The 17,938-nt window shown below is 44.2% G+C and overlaps 1 protein-coding gene across 1 annotated transcript in view; it reads right to left on the bottom strand.

Moving 5' to 3' along the window:
- MSH2 (mutS homolog 2) overlaps nucleotides 1–17,938 on the bottom strand; it is a 160,614-nt gene that overhangs the window by 131,384 nt on the left and 11,292 nt on the right. Inside the window, exon 6 of the mRNA XM_069768645.1 lies at nucleotides 5,006–5,139. Within this exon, the coding sequence (XP_069624746.1) occupies nucleotides 5,006–5,139 (134 nt within the window). The remainder of the gene's footprint in view (nucleotides 1–5,005; nucleotides 5,140–17,938) is intronic.

Raw genomic sequence — 17,938 nt, 5'->3', positions numbered from 1 at the left:
GATTGGCACCGACTTTCATGACGCCTATGTGGCGTCATGGGTCGGGAAGGGGTTAAAGGGAATGGGACATAAGAAAAATACCAGATTTTTAATACTGTTTCAATACAGGTTAGAATAACATTTTGACACTTTTACAAATATATATTTGCATAAATATATAATTTGTATATATATAATTTTTATTTATTTTTTCAATTTTCACCCAGTCCACTAGGCCTATTATTAGACACCCACCCTCCTGTTGGGCACATGGACATTAGCAGCAATGGACTGATCCCGACCTTACTGAATTGTATTGATATATTTATTGAGAATGCTGTCATTCAGGCAAAGGTAATTGTGCAGTAAGGAGGAGGAGGTGAGCTGTGCCATCTCTTGTATACAGAGATGTTACCTGCCATTGCAATCTTGTCTGTGATGATAATGAGACTGCTGAAAATAAATCTGGACAAAACAGGAAACGGGAGTCTTATATAGCCTGGGTGAAAAATGTAAGATTTCTGTTTTTTCCTCCTCTTAAGATTAAACTTAAATTTGATTATGTGCTTAAAAAAAGGAGATCGTGTCATATAAAAAACAATAAGTCATTTTCTGATGACATTTCTTTGAAAACTGAACTCCTGTAACCTGACTACATACCACTAGAGGGCGATGGACGACTAATATATAAACTGCACCATCAGGGATTGAAATGTGTGAACTTCCCTGTAATGGACGACTGCGGATTCTGCTCCTTGATGAAATAAGTTCAAATTAGCATCAAAAACAAAACTAAGGCCAAAATCACTTTTTTTTTTTCTTTTAAAGATTGCATCTGTCTGCTGGAATCGCGCACGATTACCAGGCTGCTGGTGCTTCACAATACCAGTCTAACCATTTCACCGCCAGAGTCATTTGTAATTTCTTCTAAGTTTTTGTTTTTTTGTTTGTTTTTTTGCTTGATTTTTTTTTTTTTTTTAAACTGTGGCAAATTGGTTATAAAAGGTCAGACACATATACATAGGTATTAGATACTAATATAATGCACTAACAGAACATAATCACTTGAGCAGTGAGGTTTGCCTTTTTTTCAATATTCCGGCCCCCTCCCAGGAACATGGCTGCTGGTTGAGGACCCTGTGACTGAACCAGTCTGCCCAGTCCGGACATGGTGATCCCCGCTAGGATGGTGACAGTCAGACCTGTGAATCTGTCTCCAGAAGTTAGGGTATATGGGAGTCATAGAGGAGAAGTCCCCTACAGAGTCGCTAAGACGCGGCGGCTCCTCATGTGGTGGAGGTATCACACCTCAAGATCGATTATGGGACCTCTAAAAAAGGGAAAAGTAAAGCTGGAGTAATGGTCAGGCTGACGCGGACACTAAAAGGTTCTTGCAGGATGATAACATGCAAACCAAAGCCATGACCCGGCTGAACTTCAAAGCTCCATGAAGGATCACAACAGAGGTCAGGTAATTCCTGTACAGGTTCAGACACAGGGTGTGAAGGCAAACAAGATGGCTGGGAAGCCGAGAGCAAATAAATCAGAGCCCTATTGTAAATTAAACAAATTGCAAAGCCCACATCCGCCCAAGCCCAACACCCGCCCAAGCCCAACACCCGCCCAAGCCCAACACCCGCCCAAGCCCAACACCCGCCCAAGCCCAACACCCGCCAAACCCAACACCCGCCCAAGCCCAACACCCGCCCAAGCCCAACACCCGCCCAAGCCCAACACCCGCCCAAGCCCACACCTGCCCAGCTGGGGTACCAGGTGTATGACCCCCAACTACAAGGTGTATGATCCCCCTCCAAGAAACAGATTTTGATTACCTATTCATAGAGTTTGTTTACACGAGCCAACCAGTGGCATGATACAACTGCAATTGGTAAACTTAACGTTCGGCAATCAATTGAATTACACAAGCAAACAATGCGCTCTGAGCGATCTGTAATAGAGACTGTTCAGTACACATAGGATGCCGTAGGTCTCGGCAGCGCAAATCTTGTTTACACAGGACAATGTGCTGCCGAAAACGATGATCACAAAAGATCATTTCACTTGCTGAATGGGAGTTTTGCTTGCTCATCGCGTGATCGGCAGACTGTTTAAGTGGCAAGATAATAGTGAAACAAGCGGTTTAACAGCACTCATTTACAATAATCATGCAGTGTAAATGCCCCTTAAAGGGAATTTGTCAGCAGGTTTTTGCCAACTCGTCTGAGAGTGGCATGATGTAGGCAAAGAGACACTGAATCCAAAGATGAATCACTTAGCTTAATGGGGGCAGTCGTTCTAACACAGTTTTTAGATTTTGCAATGCAGCAGAGTTGAGAAAGCTGCCCCCACCAGGCTCTCCATGTATATCTATAGACAGTGAGTTGCCCATCACAGAAGGAGGCGGAGTTGGACTTCCAAGCAAATTCCAGATTGTCACAGCAATGATAATCACCAGGCGATAAAACCTTCAGTGTAAATAAGCAATAGCACACAGCCGAACATGTGACATGATGTTTTTTGAGGGTTTTTTTTTTAACCCCTACCTCATGCTATTCACAGATTACATAGCAAAATCCTGCTAGCAGATTCCCTTTAAAGGGACTCTGTCACCTGAATTTGGCGGGACTGGTTTTGGGTCATATGGGCGGAGTTTTTGGGTGTTTGATTCACCCTTTCCTTACCCGCTGGCTGCATGCTGGCTGCAATATTGGATTGAAGTTCATTCTCTGTCCTCCATAGTACACGCCTGCGCAAAGCAATCTTGCCTTGTGCAGGCGTGTACTATGGAGGACAGAGAATGAACTTCAATCCAATATTGCAGTCAGCATGCAGCCAGCGGGTAAGGAAAGGGTGAATCAAACACCCGAAAACTCCGCCCATATGACCCAAAACCAGTCCCGCCAAATTCAGGTGACAGGTTCCCTTTAAGAATAGATCATCAATACCAGAAGCCTGGAAAATCCCTTGAAGGCTAATAATAATAAAGATGACCTCCAAGCCTCAGGTTTTCAGCTAGAACATCAAGCTGGCATTTCATTTTCAGGGTATGCCAGTACTTTTTTTCTTTGCAGCAGTTGGTTTGTCCCTGTTAAAGAAATCCTTTTACTAGCATTATATAGTGGTGCTGTATGCAAACAGGACACAAGCCAGAGATTATAAAGTAGGTAAATGCTCAGCGAGTAGCAAAATAACAACCTAAGCTACATCTCATTAGGTCACGCAGGTAGCACCGGTAGTCCTTGCTGATTCATGCCATCCGCTGGCATCATGCCACAGCAATAAGATATCCGTGGGGTTACAAGTTAAAACAGGAAATAACAGTGTATTTACTGAGGATTTACATAACATACAAAAGACAGACATGGATATTCCTGCAGCATTTACCTCCTTTATCTGCTGTAAGGCCTCACAGCATCGTTGGACAAGCCACTAACAGTGAGGTAGGTTATGGTGGGCGAGACACTACTATTCATGGACCCCACTCACAGAGTTACGACAGCTGCAGAGATTTGCAGACCCCTATACACGCAGCTTTGTTCACATGCCAACCCAGAAAACGCTCTTTTGTGCCGAGCTCAAAGCCATAAAAGAAGCTGCAGAACCCATGATCAGAGGGGATATTCGCCAATTAGGTCACCTGACATCAATAACGCTGGAATAGGTACATGCGCGGTACAAGAGGAATACAAGACCGGCCCGTAAGCAGGACGCCAGGGATGACACTACATTCGATCTTGTAAAAAGTATCATGGCTATTTGAATGGATCATCATCAGAAGGGGACGGCATCAGAGATGGACAAGTGACCTGAGGAGCATTTCTGAAAACAATACACTTTATGGGAATGTAAGGCCTCTTTCACACTTCCGTTTTTTTACAATCTGTCACAATCCGTCAAAATGTTGAAAAGACGGATCCTGTGCAGATTGCAAAAAACGGAGGCACTGGGTCCGTTTTTTGACGGATTCGTCGAGGCTATGTGCACATGTTGTGTATGTGTCTTCTCCGCGAAAACGCATACACAACACAACCCATGTTAAAAATAATTTTAAAAATAACAAATCGTGATATTCTTACCTTCCGGCGTCCCCCGCAGCCTTCCCGATGCTCCCGTTCCCAGTGATGCCTTGCGAGACAATGAACTGTGATGACCTGCGGTCTCGTCCATAGGCTTCCATTATAGCCAAAGACGACAGCGCAGGATCCGTCGCTGGGTAATTTTCCGATGTACACAAAAAACGTTCCTCTGTGCGTTGTCTCCGCCCGACGGACAGCAATTTTACGACGGATCCAGCGCATGACGGATGAAACGTGAGGCCTTCCGTCACAATCCGTCTCTAATACAAGTCTATGAGAAAAAAAACGGATACAGCAGAAACATTTGCTGGATCTGTATTTTTTCACTAAACGACGGATTTTGACGGAAACAAAAAACACGGAAATGTGAAAGAGGCTTAAGTTAGGGTACTTTCACACTAGCGTTTTTTTAAATCCGTCACAATGCGTCGTTTTGCAGAAAAAACGCATCCTGCAAAAGTGCTTGCAGGATGCGTTTTTTCCCCATAGACTTCTATTGACGACGCATTTGCGACGGATTGGCACACTTCGCATCCGTCTTGCGACGGATGCGTCGTGCTTTGGCGGACCGTCGGGAGAAAAAAACCCTACATGTAACGTTTTTTTCTCCCGACGGACCGCTTTTTTCCGGCCGCGCATACTCCGCCCCCACCTCCCCGCACCTTACAATGGGGCAGCGGATGCGCCGGAAAAATGCATCCGCTGCACCCATTGTGCAATGCAGCAAACGCTAGCGTCGGAATCTCTCCCCGACGCATTGCGACGGGGAGATTCCGACGCTAGTGTGAAAGTAGCCTTAGAAATAATGATAAAAAAACATTTAGAGGAACTTGGGCAGGTTGAAAAATTAAATTTTTCTTTCGTCTTTGATACACTTTTTAATAGGAAATAAAAGAAGGAAAAAAGCAAGTGGCTGATGCCAGGCACAAAGCACTTATGTTCCCGTTTACCTCTCTTCGATCCTGTTCTTGTCCATTAGGGGCTGTTTAATCCACTGGTTCACCAACCTTTGCCCCTGAGCAGTTTTACACTTATTTAACAATCCGGACAGTGACTGCGTTCCAGTAGTGTCTTCAGCCGAACCCTGAGAGAAATGGAAGAAAATATAACTACAGATGACCCATCACTGAAGGCTATGGGAGATGAAGTCTGCGAGTGGCATCGTATTAAAAAAATCTTTAATCAACTTCTCGTCTAGTCGGCTGATTCTCGATCACTTTAGGACTGTAAGACAATGGCCACAAGTCCAACTGACAAAAGGATTAATGTCCATACTCGCTCGTTTCACTACAATCTTGCACTGTAAATCCGACAAAGGAGCATAAGGATTTTGCGCTGCACAGATCATCGTTCTCTCTGCAGCAAGTCAAAAACATCCTTATAGGACTTGTACATGACCTGCTGGGGACCTACCGCAATAAAAATGCTGAGGACGGCAGTAAAACTGCATATTGCTGCAGACAGGTGCAATTAAAAAGCGCTCCTGTCAAAGATTTTATCCTCATAGTATACTGCAGTCATCACATTATACAGCACTGTGTACTTACAATTGCTCATTTGCCTTTCTAACCAGCTAATTCTTCTCTTTTCCATTGGGTCTATGATATAAAAGCTGACTAGCTGAATCCTTGCTATATGTAGAAACAGGAGGTCAATTTTCTTTGTGTGAGTCACTGCAAAAGTACATGGGGGGGTGTTGAAGAGGGGAATGATTCATGCAAGCCACAGATACTTCTTGCTTTTACATAGAGCAAAGAAAAGAGATGAATTAGCTGGGTAGAAAGGCAAAATAAGCAATTGTAAGTACACCGTGCTATATAATATGATGATTGCAATGTATTAAGAGTATGAAAACGATGATGGGAGGAGGAGGAGGAGGAGTGCTTCTTTTAGTCACACATAGGTTGACATTAGGAAGGGCGGGTTAATTTACACTGTGGATTTTTTCTTTTCGTGGAATGTGCTTGAGATTTCTGCAAATCTCATTTATAACACCGCTACTGCAATACAAGGCAGATTTTGTATATGCAAATCTACAGTGTAAAATCGCTGTGAGGGAACACATACTTACATCCCCCTCCAACGTTGGATAAGCTCCAGCGCTCAGCTGAAAGCGAAACAGATCACCAGGAAAAATCATCAAGTTATCCAGTTATAGCCAGTCAGTCTAGGTCCTAACTGCTAGATCGATGAGGGTCCGACCACTAGGACCCCACCCATCACCCCATGTGTCCTCTAAAGAGCAACTAAAGTCCATTTAAAGACATAATGGGCACAAAACCCATGGACACCGTCTTCTCCTGTCCACTTTATTTCTAGACATTGTGTACCTTTCAGAAATGGAGTTTCCCTTTATTACCTACTGAAGTCTCTGTACTGTACTGAGTGCCAGGGGGAACTTACACAACAGATGAAGAACTATGAATATTTTATGGAGAGTTTATGCAACACGGAGCAAACATATGAAATCAGTCATTCGGTCACAAGCAATTTGCATATTGTCGGCAGCTCATCCTCTGCTTACTTTGGGAGAGGTGCTGCCGACGATATAAATAGTGTGTTCAGCCTATAATCATCATCTGATCACTGCTAAAAAACAGGGACGAGAGGCTTTATGAGCATTTATGTGGCAAAGGGTGCAAGTAAAATAAGCGAAGCAATATGTAAAAACAGGATTATGACTATAGACCAGCCAGGCTCGCTCAGGGTACACCCCTGAAAAGCACTCTGCGACCCAGTTTGAAGAAAAATACTGAGTTTGAGTGTCTTCAGCAAATAAAAGTGTGAGAGTATCTTTCCAGAGCTAGGCTAACTAGACAGACATTCATGTTGGGTATCATGCAGAGCGATACAATCCATAAAGGGGTTTTCACACAACTGTAAATTGCATTTTAACAAAAAAATGCAATGCGAAAAAAAAAAAAAAAACTTTGCAACGGAGCTCGCAATGCAAGCCCTGCTCTGAAGCAGACATGTACCTGGATCCGAAAAATTAAAGCTGCACTCTAACCCTATAGTATGCAAACATGGGATACATGAAATTGGAATTGTATTCCTGTTCTTGAAAAATAAGTTAAAATGAGCATACTGAGCACATCAATTCATGTATGCCCAACAGCCATCGACAAAGCCACCTTGTCCTTGCCCAGGAGAGGTACCATATTAGGTTGGGTCCCCAGCAAAGAAGGTCGCCTTGTCGATGGCTGCTGGGCACACATGAATTGGCCAATTCATGCGCTAAGTATCGTGATTTTAACCTATTTCCTAGAGCAGGAATGCAATTCCAATTACATATATTCCATGGTTGAATACTAAAGCGTTACAGAGTTCAGGTTTAAAAGGAATCTGTCACCACATTTGATCTAAACTATTAAAGGGAACCTGTCACCCCGGTTTTTCAGTACGAGATAAAAATACTGTTAAATAGGGCCTGAGCTGTGCGTTACTATAGTGTATTTTGTGTACCCTGATTCCCCACCTATGCTGCCGAAATAACTTACCAAAGTCGCCGTTTTCGCCTGTCAATCAGGCTGGTCAGGTCATATGGGCGTGGCGACATCGCTGTTTCTTCCCCCAGATCTTGCATGTATTTCCGTTGGTGGCGTAGTGGTTTGCGCATGCCCATCTTCTGAATCCACTGGGCAGGAGAAGAAAAAACGCGCAATCGGCGCTATTTCCTTGGTGATCTGTGGGGGCGGCCATCTTCCTGAGGCCGTGCGTGCGCATATGGAGTCCTCTGCTGCCCGGGGCTTCAGGAAAATGGCCACGGGATGCTGCGCGTGCGCAGATGGAGATCGCGGTGGCCATTTTCCTGAAGTTGAGATGCGAACTCGGCTTCAGGAAAATGGCCGCCGCGATCTCCATCTGCGCACGCGCGGCATACCGCGGCCATTTTCCTGAAGCCCCGGGCAGCAGATGACTCCATATGCGCACGCGTGGCCTCAGGAAGACTGCCGCCCCCACAGATCACCAGGGAAATCGCGCCGATCGCGCGTTTTTTCTTCTCCTGCCCAATGGATTCAGAAGATGGGCATGCGCAAACCACTACGCCACCAACGGAAATACATGCAAGATCTGGGGGAAGATACAACGATGTCGCCACGCCCATCTGACCTGACCAGCCTGATTGACAGGCGAAAACGGAGACTTTGGTAAGTTATTTCGGCAGCTTAGGTGGGGAATCAGGGTACACAAAATACACTATTGTAACGCACAGCTCAGGCCCTATTTAACAGTATTTTTATCTCGGACTGAAAAACCGGGGTGACAGGTTCCCTTTAAAATTGGCAAACACGCTAAAGAATGCTGAAAAAAAGTCATCCCTGTGCGTATCATATCAGATGCCTTGTTGTGAGAAATCATCTATTATCACTTTATATAAATGACCTTTTTCAGACACTGGAAAAGCCACAGAGGCAAATAATTGGAAACCACTCGGCTCAGACCAGAATTTCAATCAGTCATGTCAACCATTCAGCAGCATGCCGAGACAGAGCAGCGGTGCGCTGGATGGTTATAGAAGAGCTCCACCATTATTGCACCGCTCTCTTTTGCCCAGAAAATCACCAGCTCTCACTGACAGACTTGAGCTGGGAATGATTTTCATTGACCCCCCGGATGAATGTATATTCCTGGAAGTTTTGCTGGATGAATTCATCGTGATCAGCAGATAGTGATGACGGCTGTCCTAATAAAGGAGCCCTCTGTAATATACGGTACTATCAGTATACCTCACAGTGACTTTATATGATAAAGAGTGAAGTGCTAGAGAAGGGGGTGAGGTCCGCAGAACTGGTGGTCACCTCTCTTAAGAATAAAAGCTGGTGTCAGATTTGCTGCCACTGGTGACACTTCCACTTTTCCATTGAATTCGTTTTCTAATTTTTTCCAGCTTTTTAGCTCAGGTCAGAGATCCTGACAGTAGACCTCACACGTCCGCTCTGGTTTCTGCATTCCCTCCTATAACCATGGAGGAGTGTGATCTCCAAGGAAGGTGAATGCCTTATTTTACAATTATCCCTCTCCTGCTCTTATCATTTAGGAGGGGCTGGAGCCATGTCTGAACATGTGTGCAATTACACACCGGATAAACAAAAAATAAATCATCAAGAACTGTAGATAAAAAACTGCACATTCAGAGAAAAGTCCCAGACAAGCCGTGGAGATAAGCGGAGGCGTCTAGGAGCTGCTGATCTCCTCTTCCATGCACCGGCCGGGTAATATTGGATCGTCAGTGATGACACCTCGCGGAGGAGTTTGCGCAGCTTCAGGTTTTGCTACTTAATTCCATTTCTGACTACAGGATAAATTTTCCTTATCTGCAGGCAACATGGCGTTATTCCATGCCCTGAAACCTGGTTACACCACATTAAAGAGCGCAGTATTACACATCACCTGACAAATAAAGGTGGGGGCAGAACGAGAACTCATTCAATGCTTCTGTTGCAAGATTCAAACCTGGTGCAACGGTAAAAAGAAAAAAAAAAAAACAACTCAAAAAGAATAGACCCTTCCTGTAAGATCTTGCCTTGTGCGAGAGGAAGAGAAGGGCCGGCATTCCTGATGTAAGAATACACCTTTGCCTCAATACCTCCCACATAATAGTCAGGCCTGACAGGACTTGTGTTGGAGACTGGTGTGAGATGAAAGCCGCCTTGTATCTGGGTGCTGCCTACACAAACTATGCTCCAAAAGCAACAAATCCCTGCAGAAGAGCGGCACCGCGCAAAACCAAAAGAGCGGCAGAATCCGTGGAGCTCGGGCGTACATAAAGGGAAACTGACAGACGATTGATGCTGGCTGCACTATGGCCACCAGGCACGGAGAATGTATACTGTGAAGACTGGGTCAGCGGCACTGGCCGGGCACTCCCCAGCACTGTGCAGATGATTGATAAGGCGATCCCTATACACACACGAGGAAGAGACCTGTCAATCACCTGCAGCGGCGTTGTCAGTCAGTGGTGGGGCACGCTTACCGCCGCCGCTATCAGTGCAGTGAGCAGGGACTACAACTGCCAGCGGCGCCCGTGAGGAATAAAGCTCATTTTCTTCATGGTGAAACTTTCTCAGTACTGCGTCCGGGCACCTTCATATTGCTATAACCTTAAATCTGCAGCTAACAGACCGAAACGCTACTCAAATTTTACAAAAATCCACATTTGCCATAGTTTGCTTGCACATGGATTCAGCAAGACGATAACCACCATTTTCCTGTAGAATAAAAAGACCATGAAAAGGTTTTTAAAAAAAAAAAGCTAAAAAAAGATCCTTACACTCTCCTTGCCACTCAGCTCTCTGGTCCCTCCTGCATCTTCAAAACCTTGCGTCTTCTGATCACCGATGGGCTTCTGCGCATGCGCGCGCTAGAATCTCGTGATGCCATAACCTGACGTATTCCTCTCAGGTCACATCAGCTCTCATGGAGGTGATAAGGAGATATGAGAAAGGACTGGATGTACGACGGGGAGGAGTAAGTAAGAGTGTAAGGATTTTCTTTCATTTCACGTTTATTATGCTCTGGGGTCTTTAGAAACCCCAGAACAGAATAAGGGACATTAAATTAAGTTATTATCCTCAAATCAAACCTCCTGGGAAAAATCTCTACCGTCAATCACTGACTAGGACCATCCACATACAAAAAGCTGGGATTTTAATGAATAAAATACAAGTTATACTAAATCTTTTCCAACAAACCTATAAAATATTCTACTAGTTGCGCCTTCTTTATACCATGTTGTCCTTAGATCAGAGTGCAGTACAATATGACCGGAACCTTTTGAAGATAGTGAGGAATTAACACTAAATTTATAATAAACTAGCTGTACTACCCGGCTTCACCCGGGTTAATAACTGCTGTTAGCAAAATAGAATGTGTTAGCAAAAATTTATTCTGCATACAAAAACCACAAAACAAATAGATAGAAATGTAACTATTAAAAGGCAAAAACTAAGCTAATAGAAAAATTTCACAACATATATTTCAACACCAGAGATATTCCACACAGATTTAACTACGGTAAATTGGCCAAGTAATGTGAAGTAATCTTCTAGAACTTATTCAAGAGCCTTTTGATAAACAACATTCTTAGTTTTTCCTCCAGGTGCAAAGACGAATAGATTTTTAGCTGTTCCAACTCTTGAACAGGCCACATAAAATTGACCATGAGAAAAGCATGGAGACTGTAAATCGATTCCAACTACTTTCAAGGACTGTCCCTGAGCCTTGCTGATGGACATAGCAAATGTCAGTCGAACAGGAAACTGGAGGCGTTTAAAATCAAAAGGCAAATCAGATGGAATGAGAGGAATAGTTGGAATGAAAACATCTTCTCCTGTGGCACATCCTGTCAAAATGGTTGCCTCAATTACATGTGGAAACAGGTTCTTAATCAAGAGTCTTGTTCTATTACACAGCTTTGGTGGATCTAAATTTCTCAATAGCAGAATAGGTGCTCCAGGTTTTAGGAAGAGGTTGCGAGGAGGAAGTCCTTGTGGCTCCAAGGAATTGTGGAACTCAATTGGATAAAATAATGCCTGAGCAGGGTCTATTACTGGATCCACTGACTTGTAGGTTGTGCACACAACTGGAAGGAGATTTAGAATTTGAACATTGATCTTGTTGACACTGTTATTTTTGGGAGCTAGAATAGTCCTTTCACACAGCCAGCCAGAATTTTTGAAGTGGAGTTGAATGTTTGGAAAAACCTTTGCTTTCAACTCCTCAATGGAAGTCACAATGCAACAAAAGTTGCTTGGGAAGGTGATCTGTCCAGTGGTTGAGTTTACTGGTGCCTTGCATCTCCAATACTCAACAGCTGGCTTAGCTTCGCTTCCCTCTCCTCAAAGTTCATTGGCTCTTGAGGAAGCAGCTGCTGTTCTCATGTGTGTCAGCCTTGTTTCTCGGTCTTCACATTTTTCATTGGCCCGTAATGCAGCTTTTCTTTTCGCATCAGCTGACATTCGTGCCATGGAATTCCTTTTTTTCTTATGAGGTATTATTGTGGTAAAAATAGTCTGTAACTGGCAGTTTCTATATCCTCTCACATAGAGGTAATGTGACTGACATCAGCCTTTCCACCAACACACCCTAACTGACATGCTATTACCTCACACAAGCTTTCTTATACGGAGAATGTCCTTTGTTGCCTATATTAACCAATCAGAGCTCAGATTAATTAACTTTAGCAAAATAGAAGCTGAGTGGTGATTGGTTGCTATTCGCAGCCTGCTATATCCCCAGCCAACAGGAAGCCCTCCCCCTGGCAGTATATATTAGCTCACACATACACATAATAGACAGGTCATGTGACTGACAGCTGCCGTATTTCCTATATGGTACATTTGTTGCTCTTGTAGTTTGTCTGCTTATTAATCAGATTTTTATTTTTGAAGGATAATACCAGACTTGTGAGCGAGTGTTTTAGGGCGAGTTTCATGTGTCAAGTTGTGTGTGTTGAGTTGCGTGTGGCGACATGCATGTAGCGACTTTTGTGAGAGGAGTTTTGTGTGGTGACATGCGTGTAGCAACTTTTTGTGTGTCGAGTTTCATGTGACAGGTTAGTGTAGCAAGTTGTGTGCAGCAAGTTTTGCGCATGGCGAGTTTTGCACGTGGTGAGTTTTATGTCTGGTGCCTTTTGAGTATGTGCAAGTTTTGTGTGAGGCAACTTTTGCATGTGTTGCAAATTTTGTGCATGTGGCAATTTTTCCGCATGTGCAAGTTTTGCGTGTGGCGAGTTTTCCATGAGGTGAGTTTTGCACTCGTGGCGAGTTTTGCGTGAGCCTATTTTTTGCATGTGGCGAGTTTTGCGCGTGGTGAGTTTTGAGCGGCGACTTTTGTGTTTCGACTTTTATGTGGCGAGGTTGGTGCATGTGTGGTGAAATGTGTGCAGAGGGTGGTATATGTGTTCAAGCTCGTGGTAGTGTGTGGCGCATTTTGTGTGTGTGTTCATATCCCCGTGTGTGGTGAGTATCCCATGTCGGGGCCCCACCTTAGCAACTGTACGGTATATACTCTTTGGTGCCATCACTCTCACTCTTTAAGTCCCCCTTGTTCACATCTGGCAGCTGTCAATTTGCCTCCAACACTTTTCCTTTCACTTTTTCCCCATTATGTAGATAGGGGCAAAATTGTATGGGGAATTGGAACGCGCGGTGTTAAAATTCCGCCTCACAACATAGCCTATGACGCTCTCAGGGTCCAGACGTGCGAGTGTGCAAAATTTTGTGGCTGTAGCTGCGACGGTGCAGATGCCAATACCGGACATACACACATACATGCATACATACATACATACATACACACACACACACACATATTCAGCTTTATATATTAGATTTGCAGAAATGTATAGATACAATATATGTGCTTTACTTACATAAAACCTGTAAAATCCACAAAAATTATTGGCCTCATCAACCTAAACCAACTGTACATGTAATGGCAAGCTCACACAGGTCTACAAGAAAGCCTAGTGAGACATAATGCCACTCCCTGGTAATAAACTGCTACTAGGACAGAGTCTCATAAAAGGAGTAAACTGCTGCCTCCGCAGAACGGGTGCTTATATTTACAGAGGATCAAGCAAGTATTTAGAATTATTTCCTGTACAGCTTTGGCTCTGGTTACACCATGCCTATGCAAGAGTAATGACTAGAGATGGGAAGACACCTGGATGTTCAGATCAGGCGGGTTCGGCTGACCAGTTACAAGAAGTTCGGGGTTGGATACCAGAAAAGTACCCTTATGAACATCCAGTGTTTGCCACGCTGTCATGTGCATGACAGCGTGGCAAACACCGCTTCTGATCGGTGCTAAAACCATCACCGCTGGTTAGACAGCTGCAGCTCCCACATTGTCAAAAGACAGCAAGCGATCGGAGGCATAACGTTTACCTCTGGACATTGGTGTCGGCTGATGAGACTACTGCTCCCATCAGCCATCACCTGCTGCCGCTAATAACAGCAAGAGCAGGAGTGGCTGATGGGAGTATTCATCAGCCAGCGCCTGCACTGTAAATAATTGGGGGGGGAAAAAAAGCAAAAAAAAAACAACAACAACAACAGTGTGGGTTCCCCTTCATTTTTGATAACCAGCCAGGCAAAACTCACAGCTGGGAGCTGCAACCCTCAGCTGTCAGTTTTAGGCAGGGTGATGATTTTACCGACAATCAGAAGCAGCGTTTGCCGTGCTGTCATGCACATGACAGCACGGCAAACACCCAGTTATTTGGGGGGCTGAACCCAAACAGTAACACAGACTTGCTGGTGAAGTCCATGTTCGGTGTCCGTGCCCGAACAGTAGGTGTTCGGTAAGAACGCCGAACTTTGCTGTTCGGTTTCACCAATCTCTAGTGGTGATCAAAAAGATTCTTAAGATCCTGGTCCAGCAGTGACATTGGTAGTCTTTGGCTGGCCCCGGACCAGAACCATGAGACCATCCTCCAACCTGCAGACATCCCAAGTGTCTATCCTGATTAGTAGGCTGCCACAATGTCTTTGCTGTGGCAAAACACACTCATCACATTGCGTTGCAGCTACTAGTTAAAAAAGTTGCGGAGGATGGCGGCAGGTAGGAGGGCAGATCTCATGGCTCTGGTTTGGTGGCCGCTGGACCATGGTTCTGCGAATCTTTTTGATAGTCTACTACAAAACTTTGCTGTTCGCTGGGATAACACCCTGATTCATACTTATATCATATGGCCATCGTATTAATAAAAAAAATAAAAAATAAATGTGGTATTGGTGTAAAGAATGGTGAAAACTCCTGTTCAGAAAAATTCCAATCTTCTGCGTTTTCCTACACAATTAGTTGAAGTGTATGCAAATGCAAACCAGCCAGACAAAAGTTAAAATGACGCTCTGCAGCCTCCATTAGGTGACGGTCGTCCCAAGGGTACATTTGGCAAATGAACATAAGACAAGCCCAACATATTCTTATTATTTTTTCTTCATTACCATCCAAACAGCAGAATACCAAATAATTGCCACTATTACTCCTCTACATGGCGTATTCATCAAAAAAAAAAAAAAAAACACTATAAAATTATATTCTGGTAAGGAGCAGTACGTGCCTATCCACAGGATAGATTATAACGTCTAGATATTATTATTATTATTTGTGGGGGTCCGACTGCTGAGAGCCCTACAGATCGGCAGAACTTTGAACCCGGCTAGAAAAAAGTGGGAGCGTGCCTTAACCACCTCTGCTCCATTCATTCCTTATGAAACTGCTGTCACCTACACATCAACAACATCTCTAGAATTCAAATTTTTCTTACCTCTAACTAGGCAAAAACTTACCGTCGCTTACTCATTATCGTCTGGACCACTGCAACTCTTTACTAATCTTGGTCTCCCTCTTACCAAACTGTCCTCTCTCCAATACGCCCTGAATGCTGCACCCGGGATCATATCCCTCTCTAACAGCTACATCGATGCTTCCACCCTCTGCCAGTCATTGCACTGGTTGCCCTTCCGCTACAAGGACCAATTATTACTGTCACCCACCAAGCTTTTCCACGGTTCAGCAGCACCCTACATGTCTTCCCTCATCTCTATCACCCTACCCGTGCCCTCTGTTCTGCTAATTTCCGAAGATTAACATTCTCAACAATCTAAACGTCCCTTGCCAGTCTTCAAGACTTCTCAAGTGCTGCGCCACTTCTCTGGAATGCACTACCCAGGACAATTAGATTGATCCCCAATGCAAACAGTTTTAAGCGTTTCCTAAAAACGCATTTCTTTAGACTGGTCTACCACCTAAACTCACATATGTAACTATTCCAGTTTTACCCTGCCAAAATTTTCTTCCAAACCAGGACCCTTGTAGCATCTGTTCACATAGCCTCCATGCACTTAGTATCTGTACTGAACACGGTACACATACTGGTTGGTGACCGGTTCATGCCGCATTATGTGAACACCCCATTTATTATATTGATGGCTGAACCGTACAATATAAGCACATTTTACCATTTACATTTAGTGTCTCCCCTATTTCCTCATAGATTGTGAGCTTGGAGCAGCAGGGCCCTCACTCCTCTTGGCAGCTGTTGAATTATTTGTTATTCTATAATGTCTTTATTGTCTGTACAAGTCCCCTAGTACAGAAATGTAAAGTGATGTGGAATATGTTGGCGCTATAGAAATAAAAGTTATTACTGCGCTGTTCTCAGATTTTCCCGGCAGTCTCATAGGGATTAAATGGAGCAGAGGTTGAGTAGACACACTGCCAGTCGGAAATTATCCCCTATCTGCAGAATAATAGCCTTTAATCCTCCCTCTCTTAAATAACAGTCATAAAAAAACAATCTTTAAAGGGAATCAATCACAAGGTGTTTACTACCCCATCTAAAAAGCAGCACAATGTAGAGACAAAAACCCCGATTCTGGTGATGTGTCCCTTACTGAGCTGCTTGCTACAGTTTTAATTAAAAACTTAAATGCTGAGGATCTAGCAGTTCTCTGAATGCACAGCTCTGTATACCCCCACCCACACCACTGGTTGGCAGCTTTCTGTGTACACTGTGCAGATGGAAGCTGCCAATAAGTGGGGAGGACGGGGTTGGACTAACAGGCAGCAGGTTTACTAGTCCTGTAGTGATAATCTCTTGCTAATAAAACAATGATTTTATAAATACTACAGCAAGCAGCCCAGTAAGTGACAGCGCTGGAATCAGGATCTCTTACTTGTACATCATGCTGCTCTCAGATTAGGTCACTAAAACCTGTTGGCAGAACCCTTCTCCATGATAGATGTTAGGTGGAAGTTTGACGGCCAAGATTCCGACTGACTGTCAGAATGACGTCTCATTCTAACAGGAATAACAGTGTCCTGTTCTGACAATTGGTGGGGAGTCCAGCAGTCAGAAGCCACCAATCTAGAAGTTAGCACCTATCTTTCACACATGTGATAAAGGGTTATTCTGTTAGGTAGAAGTTAATAGCACAATTGGCAGCAACATTTCTGCTCCTAAAGTCGGAGATCGAACTTTACAGGAATTTAATGTGCTCTAATAGCGCAGTCAGACGGCCATCTAAATCGGACAGAGATCAGACCGCAATGTCTGAACGGACTAGCGGCTCTCCTGACCCGAGCGTGACAGGTCCATATATTTCTATGCAGCTTTCACACTCGAATCAGGAGAGCCACCAGCCAATCCAGCAATTGCAGTCTGATCTTGGTACGATTTACATGGTCGTCTGACTGATCCCTAAAAGAAAGGAAGCAGTGTGATTGTACCATGCCAGTCTTTCAAACACTGTGTGACTCAGTTCACATATCAGTTTTTGCTACATTCAAAACTATGAATTAACACATGTGGAATTATATACTTAACAAAAAGTGTGAAACAACTGAAAACATGTCTTATATTCTAGGTTCTGCAAAGTAGCCACCTTTTGCTTTGATGACTGCTTTGCACACTCTTGGCATTCTCTTGATGAGCTTCAAGAGGTAGTCACCGGGATTGGTCTTCCAACAATCTTGAAGGTGTTCCCAGAGATACTTAGCACTTGTTGGCCCTTTTGCCTTCACTCTGCGGTCCACCTCACCCCAAACCATCTCGATTGGGTTCAGGTCTGGTGTCTGTGGAGGCCAGGTCATCTGGCGTAGCACCCCATCACTCTCCTTCTTGGTCAAATAGCCCTTACACAGCCTGGAGGTGTGTTTGGGGTCATTGTCCTGTTGAAAAAATAAATGATGGTCCAACTAAACGCAAACCGGATGGAACAGCATGCCGCTGCAACATGCTGTGGTAGCCATGCTGGTTCAGTATGCCTTCAATTTTGAATAAATCCCCAACAGTGTCACCAGCAAAGCACCCCCGCACCATCACACCTCCTCCTCCTCCATGCTTCACAGTGGGAACCAGGCATGTAGAG

The sequence above is a fragment of the Ranitomeya imitator genome, chromosome 5 (genome assembly GCF_032444005.1).
Source record: "Ranitomeya imitator isolate aRanImi1 chromosome 5, aRanImi1.pri, whole genome shotgun sequence".
In the NCBI taxonomy this organism is placed as follows: Eukaryota; Metazoa; Chordata; class Amphibia; order Anura; family Dendrobatidae; genus Ranitomeya; species Ranitomeya imitator.
This window is presented reverse-complemented; position numbering and strand designations above follow the sequence as displayed.